The sequence below is a fragment of the Mytilus californianus genome, unplaced genomic scaffold (genome assembly GCF_021869535.1).
Source record: "Mytilus californianus isolate M0D057914Y unplaced genomic scaffold, xbMytCali1.0.p SCAF_4, whole genome shotgun sequence".
Classification (NCBI taxonomy): Eukaryota; Metazoa; Mollusca; class Bivalvia; order Mytilida; family Mytilidae; genus Mytilus; species Mytilus californianus.
Window position 1 is genome coordinate 94,390,759 of NW_026262690.1, and position 16,302 is coordinate 94,407,060.

At 31.2% G+C, this 16,302-nt stretch overlaps 1 protein-coding gene across 2 annotated transcripts in view; it reads right to left on the reverse strand.

Annotated features, from left to right (window-relative positions):
• LOC127698854 (aftiphilin-like) overlaps window positions 1-16,302 on the reverse strand; it is a 538,231-nt gene that overhangs the window by 501,233 nt on the left and 20,696 nt on the right. The window contains exons 5-8 of one of the 2 annotated variants that reach the window (XR_007980971.1): window positions 15,941-16,069; window positions 13,907-13,964; window positions 13,171-13,236; window positions 5,132-11,127 (exon numbers count right to left, since the gene is read on the reverse strand). Coding sequence is in view for 1 of the 2 variants with exons in the window: in XM_052202550.1 (XP_052058510.1) it covers window positions 10,934-11,127; window positions 13,171-13,236; window positions 13,907-13,964; window positions 15,941-16,069 (447 nt within the window). In the remaining variant the exon portion in view is untranslated. Of the gene's footprint in view, window positions 1-1,619; window positions 11,128-13,170; window positions 13,237-13,906; window positions 13,965-15,940; window positions 16,070-16,302 lie in introns of those variants that run through there. The other variant, XM_052202550.1, reaches the window with a different exon arrangement.

A 16,302-nucleotide genomic window follows, 5' to 3' on the forward strand; every position in this document is an offset into this window, starting at 1 on the left:
AGTCTCTTTCCTTCTTTTTTAATCAGAACAGAACAATTGTCACCAAATTTCCACAACACTTGGTAAGGGGAACATAATAGTCCCTTTCCTTCCTTTTTAATCAGAACAGAGCAATTGTCACCTGTGAAACAGACCAAATTTCCATAACACTTGGGAAAGGGAATATAATAGTCCCTTTCATTCCTTTTTAATCCATATAACTTTGGTACCTATGAGGTTTTGTTTGTAAGCCTTAATTTGTTATGGAATTGTGCCATTACCATTCTACTGAAGCAGGGATAAAACAAAACTTCATGCTTTGCCCAAGGACAATATATTGAGCAGGTTTTTTAATGTGCTAGTTGCCTACACAGATACCAATCATTACTACGGAACTCTGAGCCGACCAGTATTTGTTCTGGCTCTGACATAAAAGCCACAGGCTTTAGGCAAGAAGCAGCAAATAAGAAAGTTCAAGTCTGGTTTGACTTCCCCCGGGAAGACACTCAAGGGCGTCAATTCTGATTTGAACTAGCATCATATAGCTATCAAGCTTATCTCATGAAGTTTATTCTATCATTGCCTTGTGCTGTGAAGATGTTATCATTTACTTTACAATTTCCTGACAAATAAGGTAGGATAAACTGTTAACACAGAGATATGTCTCGCCTATTTTTTATCTTGATAATGCAAATGTTGAAATTAAAATAGCAATACTTTAACATGCAAGTTATTCAAATATTCAAAGTCAATGAACCATGACTGAAGGTACAGGGCTAAACAATCTCCATGGAAATGAGACGTGCCAATGCTAATACAACTGCAAACCAAATACCATTGACTTTTCATAAGTCGTTCCCTTTAAACAAACCTAAACACAAACATTAACTTGTAAACTATGTAAAAGTTTCAAAGTCAGTGAACCATAATTAGGGGGTGGGGTTATATAATCTCCATGGAAATGAAACTTGCAAATGCCAATACATTTGCATACCAAATATCATTGACTTAACATTAGTGGTTCATCTTAAACTGACCTAATCACAATCTAATACATGTAAACTAAGCAAAAGTTTCTAAGTCAATAGACCATGACTGAGGGTAGGGACCAAATATTCTCCATAGAAATGAGATGTGCTAATGCTTATACAACTGCATACCAAATACCATTGACCTACCACTATTGGTTCCCCATTAAGTGACCTAATCACAAACTGATACATGTAAAATAAGCAAAGTTTAAAAGTCATCAGACCTTGACTGAGGGGGCGGGGCCAAATAATCTCCACGGTAATGAGATGTGCCAATGCTAATACAACTGCACACCAAATATCATTGACCTACCACTAGTGGGTCACCATGAACTAGACCTAATCACAAACTTATACATTGTTGACGCCAACGCTGGAAACAGCATACCTATGTCTCGCTTTTTGACTCCATCAAGGCGAGACAAAAACCAAGTCTGTATATATGTAAATAGCAATCAAAGGATAGTCAGACCTCTCAAGGGTAGATAACTTCTCAATATTTCTCACCATTATACAGATGACATCAGACATGTACCAATATAAAAGTCTTAAACTTTGAATCATACAACTATGGCGATTATTATTTGAAGAAGAAAAAATGAACACAGCTTTAATCTATTATTTATTTTTCTGTATACATATATGACTAATCCTCTATAAATTGCACTTTTAGTAACATGATACCATTACACAATAAATAAACAAATGGAATGTACAAATCAGTAAAATGTCAAAAAAAACTTAACAATTATCCTTTGTTATACATAAATGATTGATGCTAAGATTTAGAATCTACTGATGAGAAATTTAAACAGTATATTCTCTGTTTGTATATTGGCAAATAATCCGAACAATTCATCATCAGTTTGTAATGTTACTTGGTAGGTATTCCTTGTCTTTTTTGACTGTTTTTTTACATATTTGAATTAAATGCTTGAATACTGTTACTTTTATTACCTTTTATGTCTAAAGATTTCTTTTCAATGAACTGATAATATTGAAAACAAAAGAAACATGTTTCCAAGCTGGAGATACAAAACCTAGCATACAACAATAGACTATTTATACCATCAAACTTGAGTACATTCTATTAACAGGGATAAATATCTCTTTACTGAAGTTCATTTTATAATCCATAAACTTTTGTCTTAAATTTGTACTTAAGAAATTTTTTATTGCAAATTTTTCTTTTTACCAATTAGGTTTCACAGAAATTATAAAAGGTCTGAAAAAATCTAATGGAAGCTAATTTGTGGGGATCTATCAGCTTGGCTTTTCGTAAAAGTTTTTTTTTTTCAGTGCATTTCTGAAACTTGAGATTAATGTGTACAGGATAAGTGTTATCCCTAGTCAATCAATGCACATATAATCAGTATATACCATTTGAATGTATATAAATCACAAGTTTTTAGACACCTCAGGCCCTACCATAAATCACGAATCATAAAAAATTAAGTCTCAATTTTTTATCAACTCTGATCAAATGTAAGTTTGGTGCACTTTTAAACTGAGGAAAATTGCATTTGTGGTCCTAAGGGTAATAAAGGTAGATGAGTGTAAGCAAAACAAATTGACTTCAATTAGTATTTATGTGTCTTTTATTTTTGTCGGAAACTTTACCTCCTGGGAAATTAGTGTTAATAAATTTCAAAAAATCATAATAAAAATATCTAAGATCAAAGGAAATAATTTGTTACGTGCGGGTTAGCTTTTCCTCTTCATAGATATACTATATATTATCCCTTTTGATATAATTATATTGTACTGTGGAATTCATAATTATTCATGGGATACTACTTTTAAATGGATTTCATGGGTATAGATGAACCAAATTTTTGAGTGCAACAATATGCAAATTTCATATAGGCATAAAAGCAGAATTTGTTTTAAAAAAATTTGTAAGGGTTTCACGGAACCCAGTGTCTCGCAGGCTCAACAAAATTGGGGAAAAAATTATTAAAAATTTTCCTCTAATACTATCTTTTGATTGTAAGAAGCTTCTGTCCAAGTTTGGTAAAAATCCAAGATGGTTTGTGAATCTAATAAATGTTTTAAAATCTTTTAACTGCAGACTGTATGTAATGTTAACTGGAAGAAAAACTAAGTCCATTTATGAATAATATACGAAAAATCAGGAAATAAATTTTTACAAAATTTCCTTCTAGATATTAGCTCTTGATCATAAACAAGCTTCTGTCCAAGTTTGGTACAAATCCAAGAGAGTTTAAGAAAGTTATTAAAATTTTTAAAACTTTAACCACAGAGTGGATGTAATGTTAACTGGCTGAAAAACTAAGTCCATTTATCAGTAAAATACGGATAAACAGGATTTTTTTTTACAAAATTTACTTCTGGATACTTTCTTATGATCATAAACAAGCTTCTGTCAAAGTTAGGTAAAAATCCAGGATAGTTTAAGAAAGTTATTAAAATTTCAAAAACTTTAACCACAGAGTGAATATTTGTGGAAGCCGTGGCCATCGCCGCCGTAATGTAGGATCGCTATGTCTCGCTTTTGCGATAAAAGTTGCAGGCTTGACAAAAACAATGAAATCAAGTATCCACAATAACTTAAGTTTTCTTCCATCAACCTAAATTGGTTTCAAAGAAAAAATATGGATCTACACAGACAGTAAACACCATGCATTGCTGTCATAAAAATTTCGAGCATGATTATGATACTCAGAAATCAACCAATCAAAATACTGGATTTGGTGTTTCGAGTACAAATTTGGTACTCGGAGTACTGAGTAAAGTTTTATGACCTACAGCCCATTTTTTTTTGACAGAGTTTAATGTTCCTAATGCTATACTCATCATAATAAACATACATGTCTCAAGTGTGCACATGTAACCTTCAACTAAAAATGTCTTAATCTCATTAATAAATTTAGCTTTGCTAAACATTTTCAATTATCTATATTACAAAAAAACATTTTCTAAGTTTACAGCATTTCATTTTGGTTCATTCTAATTGACAAACATTAAATGTTATCTATTTGTATCAGATAAAATATTTAAAAAATAATTGAAATTAATTTTTGGCTATAATATTAGTAAAGCCAGTAACATCTGGTACCCAAGATCTGGTACCCAAGAAAATAGATGAATCCACAGTACAAAACTATCCATAAAATCAGTCAAAAAAAAGAATATAATTGAATAAAATGCTCTGCTGGGGCGCAGCTTGATACGACCGCAGAGGTCGAACCCTGAACAGTTGGGGCAAGTATGGACACAACATTCAAGCTTGATACAGCACTGAATTTGGATTGTAATTAAATATTTGACACAGCATAGGTTTCTGACACAGAATGAAAGTGGTCTAAGAACTTAAAATTTTTTAATTTACCTATTCAAACCATATCATTATTATTTGCTTTTATATATAAATCAGAAATAAACAATTTAAAATGGAAAATTCTAAAGAAAAAAAAGGAAAAAAAAATCCCCCCCCAAAAATTTTTGGAACCCCCTTATGATTCATCACCCCCAAACTCAATCCCAGCCTTCCCTTTGTGGTATGGTACCTTGCAGAACAATTTCAGAGAGATCCATACACTTGAACACAAGTTATTGTCTGGAAACTAGAAAAATGCTTGTTTTTTTTGCCCCAAATTCCTAAACGTTTAGGGCAATTACCCCCAAACTCAAACCCAGCTTTCCCTTTGTGATATGGAACCTTGCAGTACAATTTCATACAGGTCCATACACTTACACACAAGTTATTGTCCTGAAACTAGAAAAATGCTGTTTTTTTTGCCCTTTTATGGCCCCTAATTCCTAAAATTTTGAGGGAATTACCCCCAAAATTAATCCCAGCCTTCCCTTTGTGGTATGGTACCCTGCAGTACAATTTCAGAGAGATCCATACACTTGAACACACGTTATTGTCTGGAAACTAGAAAAATGCTTATTTTTGGCCCCTTTTTGGCCCCTTCTTCCTAAGCTTTTTGGTCAATTACCCCCAAACTCAATCCAGCTTTCCCTTTGTGATATGGAACCTTGTGGTACAATGTCAGAGAGATCCATACACTTACACACAAGTTATGTCTGGAAGTTACAAAAATGCTTATTTTTGGCCTATTTTGGCCCCTAATTCCTTAACTGTTGGTACCCACCTTCCTTTTGTGGTATTGAACCTTATGGTAAAATTTCATTGAGATCCATTCACTTAAACTAAAGTTAGAGTGCGAAAACTAATGTGTCTTCGGACTACCAAGCCAATGTCATACCAATATACGACCACAAAAATATTTTTGCGGTCGTATAAAAAGAGAGCTGGCGTTATTTAAATCATTGTTTTTTATGCCTCTGCCGTAGGCGATGGGGGCATTTAGTGTTAACCTTGGCCGTCCCTCCCATTTTTGTTTGTTTGAAGCTTGAGGCTAGGGGCATAAGTGTCCTTATACACATTCTTCTTTTAATTTTATCAAGATTGTCAAAATGACCATTTCATCTAGGTTTGTTTTAATTTAGTCAAATGGTACTGAAACAATTATTAGAGAGCCTTTAATGAGCATTTGCCCCTTACAGAAGAGGAAATATACAATATATGTACATTGTCGGAAAATATAAAATTTATTTGTATGAGCTTTAGAAACAGGACGAAAAGCGAGGCTCGCCGAGCTTTTCTCCTGTTTCGCAGCGAGTACAAATAAATTTTATATTTTCCGAAAATGTACATATATTGTTTTTATCCTGAAATTTACACCCAACACTTGAAACTTTAGTTAAAATCTAAACTCGTCGTCTAAATTTTTCAAAGAAATCGACATAGTTTAAACGCGGACCGCGAAGAGGACCCCAAAATGAACTGGTACGCAAAAAGAAATATCCACATTACCGCTTGCTCAACATGAAGAGGGTAACAGGAGACTTTATTTGTACAAGTACAAATAAAGCAAAAATTTATTTGTGTACCTGTTATTTGTACAATACTTGGCTGATTGCAGGATAAATGCTATTACTTAAATAATGCCTCTGTAAATACAAATGTAGTAGATTGAAGCTAAATACAAGCAGCAAAAAAATACATATAAACAAATTAATAATGTACTCATCACTTAAAATATAATTTTTGTACAATGAATAGTAGAAGAAATAGATATGCATATACCTGATAATGCAAGCATCCACAACCTTAATATGTGTAAAATTAAAATTTTCAGATCTGTTTGTGTTTTCGTGATTATTCCAGAAAACTAAATGTTTATTTTCCGCTATTACCTCTGAAACATATTTTCACTGGGGAGGATGTTGATTTCTATGGATTTATTACTGTTCTTTGGATATCCATTAGTAAATGTGAACCATGAATTTAAATAATCAGCAAAGTGCAAATTTTCTTTGGTTTGTATGCAGTTTTTGGCAAAACCATGAAATTAAATATCCATGAAAATACAATTTTTTCTCAATCCACTATAATTGTTATCCACGTATCCATAAAAATAAATGAATCCACAGAAAATTAAAGATGTTGAAGATTGACAATATTTCAATAAATTGGAAGATATTTTACAAGGTAGCAAGTAGACTGCAGGGAAAAAATTTAATACAACCTCCCCATTGCAAATAACCTATCTTTAAAATTCCACTGGCTCTATCCCAATTATCAATTTGAATATTTAGCATACCACAACCCCCTCATAGTTCAATTTTAAATTTTAGTCAAATCAATTCATTTAAATTACAACTTTGTGATTGATGTAATATGTCATGAGTGATACCCTTAAAATCTGTACGAGTTCTATCCACAAGGAGAACTGTTTTCTGGTGCAGCCCCAAAATACTTCTGAGATACTTTTGAGATCATTTTAAATGAAGCATGCATATATGAATAAATATTAATGTCTAGCACTTGCTGCTGGATTCAGTCTAAATATACTATCAGAATATTACCCCAATCTTAAAAGATGTTGCCACTAAAAAAAACAATTCAAAAAAATATAAGCACAGCATTAAAAGAATGAAATTTCAAACCCTGAAATCATGAATTATAAAATGAAGATATTTTGATTTAAACATGATAGTATACTGAAATAAGTGCAAGATACGTGAAAATATTTATCAAGGAACATGATTTTTTTCTTCTTAAGAATTGTATGTTATACAGATGCAAGCAATGTCAAGGCCAAGTAAAATCATCTGAATTTCTATCATGACGCAAAAAAGACATGGTTAAAACTTGGTCTTTGGCCTTGTCCTTTAAATCTTATCCTAAAATGACATTTTTGCCTTACTGCCAACCCCTAATAAAAACCAACTGTCAGGCTGTAAGGGTTCAAATTCAATTATTTTTCTAGCTCCAGCATTGCTGCACAGTAGACTTTTCAAAAGAAGCCATAGTATATTTCATACACCTTTTATCCAGGTAATTTTGCCATCCATCTTGCAAAGATTTAGATTTTCAGATGCCATGTTTTTTGCCAGAATTTTCGAACAAACTATTAAATTATGCATAAGGATTTCCAAAAAATTCTGCTTAAACATGACATCATGTATCAAATTGTCACACTGACAACAAATTGTTACACTACAATTTTTCACCTATTAAATTAATAATTTTCATGTAAATGTAACGCAAAAGGTAGCTTGTGACCATATTAATCTTCATAACTATTTAAACACAGTTTTATCTTTTGCCAGATAGAGCAGTAAATTTCTTTGTACATTTGTAATTCAATTACTGACCATATACTCTTATATAATGCTAAATTTCTGCACAAGGGCAGCCTTAAAAGCCACGATGCCACTAACTTCAAGACATGAGTACTGTAAAGTGGCAAATTTTTGCCAGGGTATATTTTTGGTAATTCAGATTTAAAGGTAAAATTTAAAAATCAGTCCCCCTCATGAATTTGATCTTTATGAGAGATTACAAATAGGAGCAGAATAAATAGGAAAATTAACCCCATGAACATGTTTGGCTCAAAAAATAGTAAAATTTTAACTCTGCGAAAAAATAAACCATTTTACAGTATTACAAACATTTTGAAGACAATAAAATAATGATGAAATGATTCCAGGGAACCCAAGTAATTGAAGATTTGTGACACTACATTTAACACGAATAAATTATTGCTACAACAATATATACATCATTAACATTAAAAGCTATACTAATAATTAATTATACAAGAAAAACAAAATCAAAACAAGTACAATGAGTTCATGGAGCCCACATAAATAATTTTTTTAGGTTCATTTTATGAAATCAACAAGGATATACAGAATGATGTTTAATAACGAAAAGTTAAGCCATGAGGGAAACACAGCCATTTTTCACAAAAGAATGTCACAAGAGGGATAACTATTTTATTTAAATTTTTAGAGTCATCAACAAATTAAGTAAAAAATTTGTTATTCAACATTATGTTTTTCATACTTTTATTTAATTCCATTTATTTTATATGAAAAATCAAGATAACCACATAATTTAAAGTTCTCAATTCCAAAACAATGTCAAAAAGATGATCATGAGCATATTATTTGGTTTCTGAATTTTGGCTCAAGAATTACCTCCAAATATCGTCCTTATGAAAATGTACCTTTAGAGTAGAAAACAATGCTGTTGTTTAATTTTCAATTATTTCATAGTTTCATAGAAGAAAAATATCCAACAAAATTTAGAAATTACAAACAAGAAAACACAATCCAAAAATCATTTCAAAGAAAACACTTCTAAAGCAAAACCAGTGAAAATCTTTCCTCTCAAATTTAAGGTATCTATATGAAATAATTTTAGAATTTTATATGTGAAAACTGTATCAGTGATTATGTAACAGTACCTCTGAGATCAACATGTGAGCAAGAATCAGGAATGTCTGACAGACTATCAACTTGATTATTGAGAAGGAAATAAAACCTTTCCCCAAGATCAGTTGGTGTTTACCTGATCATTTTGCAAAATGAACTGTCCCATTGAATAAATTCAATAGCTATAGTTATCTATTGAGATCATTCAATGGGAACTTTAAATTTCTCCCATTGATAAATTTGGCTGAACAAAAAGATTGTTAAACATGTGCCTTTTGCACACTATTGTTTGCAAATATTGATGAATGATATTAATAATAAATCATTCCAAGAATGAAAACAGGTTACCGGTAATTAAATGACTTACTTGTATTACGACTTTAGGGAGCTACCATTTGATTTTTATGGGGGGGCTAGGATGAAATTTGAAAAAAATAGGCAGGACAGGAGTTTTGAGTAAAAAAAAAGGCAGAATGAGACACTTGCCGAAAAAAAAAAGTCAGGATGACAATTTAGGTAAAAAAAAGTCAGGATAAACTTTTAAAAAAAAGGCAGGACCGAATAGAGTGAAAAATAGAAAGGCAGGACCGAATAGAGTGAAAAATAAAAAGGCAGGACAGAGATTACAACTAAAAAAAAATGCAGGACAAAATTTTTCATCCTAGCCCCCCATAAAAATCAAATGGTAGCTCCCTTAAACAGAAGTAATCAACATATGATAGAACACAGAAATGAACACAATATACATATAAATGGACATTTAAACAATTTGCACCAATATTTCTCTACCAGTTCAATTTCTCCCAAGTATGATATTAATTGTAAAGTTTAAATTCTCCCAAGTTGTGTATTAATTATACATATCAAAACAAAATGACAATAACAAATGGCTGGAATTGAGTTTATGTCAAATACATAAAACTACAAATGTTTGTTATTAATGATAATGGAATTTAAAAACATTTCTCAGAAATATATATATACATTTATTGGAATCATATTAGATTTAAATTAGTACAACATTTTTTTCACTAATATATATTCTTAAATCAATTTCTTTTAGTTACATAACAGTGCTTATCTGCTCTAAAGCCACTTTATTGACCAATAAATATCTTGGTCTAACATGTGTAGTAATTCAACGTTTCAGAATCTAAAGGATTATTGTGTTTTCATTGGTTGTAGCCCAAATTGAAAATAATGTCGCAGCATTGGGTTGAATTTTCATTGACCAGGACATTTCGAACAAATCACAACGTTTTGGTGTGGCATGAAATATAAGTTCCTTCATAGTAGAAGCTTCAAATGAAAGAAAATCTATGTAATATTCTTTCAACTGGAACAAATATTACAGTATTTGTTCCTAACGGAATAAATGGTATAGAATATTTATTCCACCAGGAACAGATATTATAGCATTACTTATAACAAAGTTTCCTGAGGAACTTCTGTTAGGCGGAACAAATATAAAGTTGACAGGTGTACGTTTTTCTAATTATTACCCAAAATGCATTAGATTCTGAAAGAAGTTTACACAGAAATCATATACAGTAAACTCAGAAATTATTGCAATGTTTTCATTGTTGCCAAAATTGCAACAGAGTTTGTTTGCAAAAATAAAAACTCACATTTTAAATTTTGATACTATTATTTGCAGCATTTCCTAAAATTGCCATAATTAATAAGTGTCTATTGTTTAACAATTGCAATTATTAATGCACAAAAAATAATTTCTGAAATAAAATTATTTTAGAAGAAGCAAATTTAGGTGGATAGTGACAAATTAGGTAGAACAAGAATGTGTCCATAGTATATGGATGCCCCACTCGCACTATCATTTTCTATGTTCAGTGGACATTGAAATTGGGGTCAAAACTCTAGTTTGGCATTAAAATTAGAAATATCATATCATAGGGAACATGTGTACTAAGTTTCAAGTTGATTGGACTTCAACTTCATCAAAAACTACCTTCACCAAAACCTTTAACTTGAAGTGGGACAGAGGGACGAACGGACGGACGGACGAACGAACGGACGCACAGACCAAAAAACATAATGCCCCTCTACTATCGTAGGTGGGGCATAAAAATAATAACATTGGCAGTATAACAAACAAGCACTGTTTATCACATTTTAGCTTTCTGTTGACAATTTGGTATCACATGTTATTCTGTTTTGAGTGGAAACATTAAAACTTTAGCTTTCATAAAAGATAAGTTTGGAAGGTGACTTATAACCCGACCAGCTTCATTACTTAAATCTTCCAGTCTTGTTTTCTTCGTCACTTTCAAATTGGCAAGAATATTCTGTAACGGTTGCATTGCTGGTTTCTGTCCATGTATCAAATCTGCATCAAAAGCTGGAAAAAAAAAAAAATCATTTATTTCTGCATTTTCTGTATCAATAAATGGAGTGTCCCCATGGACACAGATGATGCCCCCTCTTGCATACAACATTATAAAAGGACATAACTCAAAAACAATAAAAGTGACACTACCCAAATTTTTACTTGATCTGTGTCTTGTGGTAAAAAGCATTGTGTATAGGTTTCATAACATTTGGTTGAGGCAAACTTTAGTAAGAGCACGGAAACTAAAAATTTTGCAATTTTTCCATATATAAAGGGGCATAACTCTAAACGGTTAAAGTGACGCCAACAAAATTCATATTTGATCTGTATTTTGTGGTAATAAGCATTGTGTATAAGTTTCATAACATTTGGTTGAGGCAAACTTAAGTTAGAGAAAGGAAACTAAAATTTTGTAATTTTTCCATGTATAAAGGGGCATAACTCTAGAACAGTTACAGTGACGTTACCAAAATTCAAACTTGATCTGTATTTGATGGTAATAAGCATTGTGTATAAGTTTAATAACATCTGGTTGAGACAAACTCAAGTTAGAGAACGGAACCAATTTTGGGACGTACGTACAGACGGACAAGGGTAAAACTTAATGCCCCCTCTGCTACGTCGGGGGCATAAAAAAGTGACAACAGATACAAAAGAAACAATCATATTTCATAGGCCTAACAAAAACTGACAAAACCATGTCTTTATTTGATCAGAAACAATGAAGATATAAGCTGACAATCTATTATTATTTATGTAATACTAATTTTCATGTATTACATGGAAATAGGTACTGTGGATTCTTGTGGGTACCAATTATTGTGAATTGAGCAAAACTTGCATTTTCGTTGATATTTGATTTCATGACTTTGCCAGCAAGCCTTTAGAAAATTTAAATTTGTTGAACATTCAAATTCATGGTTCATCTGTACCAATGTAACCCCAATAAATGGTATCCCATTTAAGTTTAATTAAAAAAAATTTAATCTATCCACAGCTTTTTGGACTCATATAACTGATTTAGAGTTTGACATAATGTATTGACAGCTGACCATTGTTTATACTGTATGTTGCCCTCTAGATGTCCTTTAGTAATTTGTGCATTTGGGTTGCTGTCTTGTTGACATATACCACATATCATCTGTTATTCATGCTTATGGATGATTCATTTATATCAGAGAAAATTAATAGAACTTTAAATGGTATATATTACATAAGTACAAAATGACGACATTACAGAAAATAGACATTACAATTGTTCTAAGAAGACAACATTTATGGAAGGAATTTGACAAAACTGAAATGCTGAAATTTTCGAGTGGAATGCATCGTTTCTGTACAAGAGACATAAAACCAAAAGTAATCATATCAATTTTTAATAAACATTGATAGTCTATAAATAAACTGTGGGAAATTCATAAACTTAAATAACTGTTCTTATACAATAATCTATAAATCTATAACTGAATTGATAATTTAAAAAAACAACATTTGATAAGGACACAACATATAATAGTTACCCCAATCCCATTTGTCTAATACAAATTCAAATAAAACTTTAGTAATATCCTCTTTGGCGTATCAATTTCAGTTCCAAAAATTTCATTACCTACATGTATCTTATACTTTTCATTTTGTTAGTATTTCTAAACTATTTCTTTAACCACCATGGTGTAAATTTATGCAAAAAAGCTTAAAATTTTAATGAATTTTCTCCCTCCTCAGAAATTGTTCTCTTCATTCTTATATTTAAAAATGTATTGTTTCAAATTTTTCGTATTTCGTAAAAAATCCTTGCCATTTCCTCTATTCCTCTGTAGAAGGAGAAGGATATAACTATCATTTTTATTAAAAGCATGAACACATTTCAACTGTCTGAACTGTCGACACTGCAAAGCAATGATTTGTTTGTCTCAACAGAATGTCTGAAAGTTTATTAACGGCAATAGAAACACATGGCAAAAGGTTAATTCTCGTTTTAAAGTCTGACTTTTATTAGATAATAGATTTCAATGGTGTATTGCGACTGTTTGTGTATAACAGAGTACATACCTTTTTTGGCTGTAAGTTCAGAATCATCTATATTGAGGAAATCCAGATGCTGAAGTTTATTGTTTACTGAAAGGAAAATCAAAACATGTTCACATCTGAAACTAATGTATCCTCAAACAACAATCATGAAACATTACTGTTTTGTTTTCACTTCAACACCGAATTTAAGCTTACCATGAGCAACACGAAGGATACCACATGTGGAGCAAGATATGATTCCACTTCTGGAGCACCTGATATTACCGAGGTTTTTGGTGGAGTTTGGAGTTCGTGTTCCTCAGTTTTCAGCTTTTTAGGTAATATTTTGTAAACTGTTGTCTCTTCCCAAGTTTGTTGGGGTTTTTTTTTGTCATGATTTTGTTGGTTTCTTTGTAATTCCTGAGTTTTAATTATCCACCTTTTTTTCAAAGTTGTAATGTTTCAGAGAATTTTCAATTTGCCATTGTAGATAAATATAAGTATTTTAAGTACACATTCCTTTAAGCAATACAATTGTGAATCATCATCTCTTCTATTTTGTTCAATCTTGCTATTAAAAATTTTTTCTTTCACCTGTGAATTCTCAGGTTACAGTATACATGTGCTTTCTATCATTTACAATGTGTGTATTTATCATCATAAGTAACCATGACTTTGGTTGTGTGAATGTTAAGCCAATAAGTATGACATCCTATCAAAAACAATTGAGAAGTGTAAGATAAACTTCGACTTTGATCATGTGATTTGTATGTCTTACCTTCTAAAGGATTCGTTAAACCACTAGACGTCCAATCAAACTGAACTGGTGGCAAATCCTGCAAATTAAAAGAAATAATAAATGCATGAAAATGCCACATTTCTGGTTATACTGGAACAAACAACTATAGTTGCTCACTTATTTAAGGATTCTTTTCTGTAATGTTTATTTTTTGTTATTAAATGATCATGAATACAATAATAGATAATATTCGTTCCAATATTGCAAAAGATAATGTAAGACGTCACAAGCCTTCACATTTATGTTGCCTTAGAAAACAGCAATAAACAGATTATCAATGGTCTTTCACAGTCAAGGATGTTTCTGGGCTACGTCTCGTTTGAAATACCATCGATCATCTATAAAACTTGCAGGGCTTGTTTTATTTATTTATTATCTCCCATCATAAATGTATATTCATAATTTCTAGAGTTATATCTAAAAAGTCAATATTTATGTAGAATTATACAAATTTTGTAACATCAAATGATTTTAGTGAAGTATTCAATGTTGCAAGATCTCAGTTTCTACTTAAGGATTGCCTAGACAATTCACTAACCATGGAAACAATGATATTCCTTAAAGAAACACCTTAAATTAAATCAAATTCAAATTGGGTCTTTTGACAGTCTTAGGTCATAACTGTATCTCCAATACCAAATCCTCTTAGTATTTTATATAAAAACACATTTTTTAAAAACATTGCCAAAACCTAATTTGAGGTCTGATTTTGATGAAATTTTTACTGAGAAATCATTATTTGTATACAAATATTGAAATTTAATGTAATTTATTCCTTTATAGCCATATGATGTTTTTCTTGCAGAAATTCATATTTGTCTTTTTAAAAACAGTGATTTCCTTGTAAACATAAATCATAAAAAAATATTTTATAATTATTGAAAGAAGCTGCATACATTTTTGTATTTTTATAAAATGAAAAAAATTAATTCAATTTGGACAAGAAATATCTTCAGTAGAATTTTTATTTTAATAATGTGTTTTATATGTCATATATGAAATACAACATGTAAAAGGAATTTCTAATAGTTTTATACTTTTGACCTGAGACTGTATATCCAAAGCATCATCAAAGCTGCTTAAATTAATAAGTCAAGTAAAATAAATGGGAGTTTGTGTCCATGGGACACAGATGATGCCCCTGCTGGCATAAAACGTTACAAAGGGACATACAATTTGGGGAAGTACAGACGAATAGGCAAGGGTAACACTTAATGCCCCCTTCAGTGAGGCGGGGACATAAAAATGTTAAAAATACAACACCACTCAGCTTCTAAGCAGTGACAGGATTTCCATTGTTAACTTGGGAGGGTTTATTGTCACTTTTTTATTCTTTGAAAAAATTCATGTTTGTTATTTTTATTTGTGGAGGAAGTAAGTGCTTAGGGTAATACACTAAACATTAGCAAATAACTGACAAACACCTTATCACAGACCAATAGACAGAAAGCATGTTGTCATATTTGGTAACAACCAACTCTACCATGAAGGTGACAGGTTGAAGTGATTTGTACAGTTACATGTAATGTTTCAGTTAGGCAAATTCAACTCGATTGTACAAAAAATATCGTTCTTTTGATCTCACTATAGACAGCAGACCAGAAATTTACAAATTCTTAGTGGTTGGAGCAAAATAAATCCTTAATCTGCAAAGGTCTCTAATTCTGCTGAACATTTCTTCAACTGAAATTTATTTTAGTTTGTTCTTTGTCTTTGGTCATTTTATTGTTTTTGCCATTGCATGGTCAGTTTGTTTTCAACTTATAAATTTGACTATCCCTTTGGTATCTTCCGCTTCACCCTTTTTGTTCGTTTTCATTTTATTGCTATAATTCTGATTTCTGAACTAACCTTTACTTGATTAATTTTCATTTCACTAAACTAATAATTTTTGGTTAAGTCTTTGTTTTTTGTGTTGTTTGGTAGCTGTCTTATTGATATATCCTTTAATGCATAACCTTAAACTCTGCTAGTTTTTTTGTTTCTTCCAACATGTCCGATGAGTAAACTAACCTTGACCTCTACTTGTTTATTTGTATCCACAAGAGGAACCTCTGGTAATGTTGGTGATCCTTTTGTAGGTTCTAATAAAGTCAAGTTGGCTGCATAAATTGGTACAGTGGGCTTCTTATATCCAAGTAACTATCAAAGAAAATCTCAGAAGTCAGAAAATCAGAAGTGTTGAAAAATTTGATGTCATATGGAAATATCTATCTATTCTAACCATCTTTAACTTTTAAGATAGGTATAAAATCATAACTTAAAAGTTTAATTGCTATTTTTTTTTTTTAATTAAGGTTTATAGTTTCAATATGTATACTTAATATCTTAATTTTCTAAGAACTTAGAATGAAGGTCTGAATTAGGTCCTATAT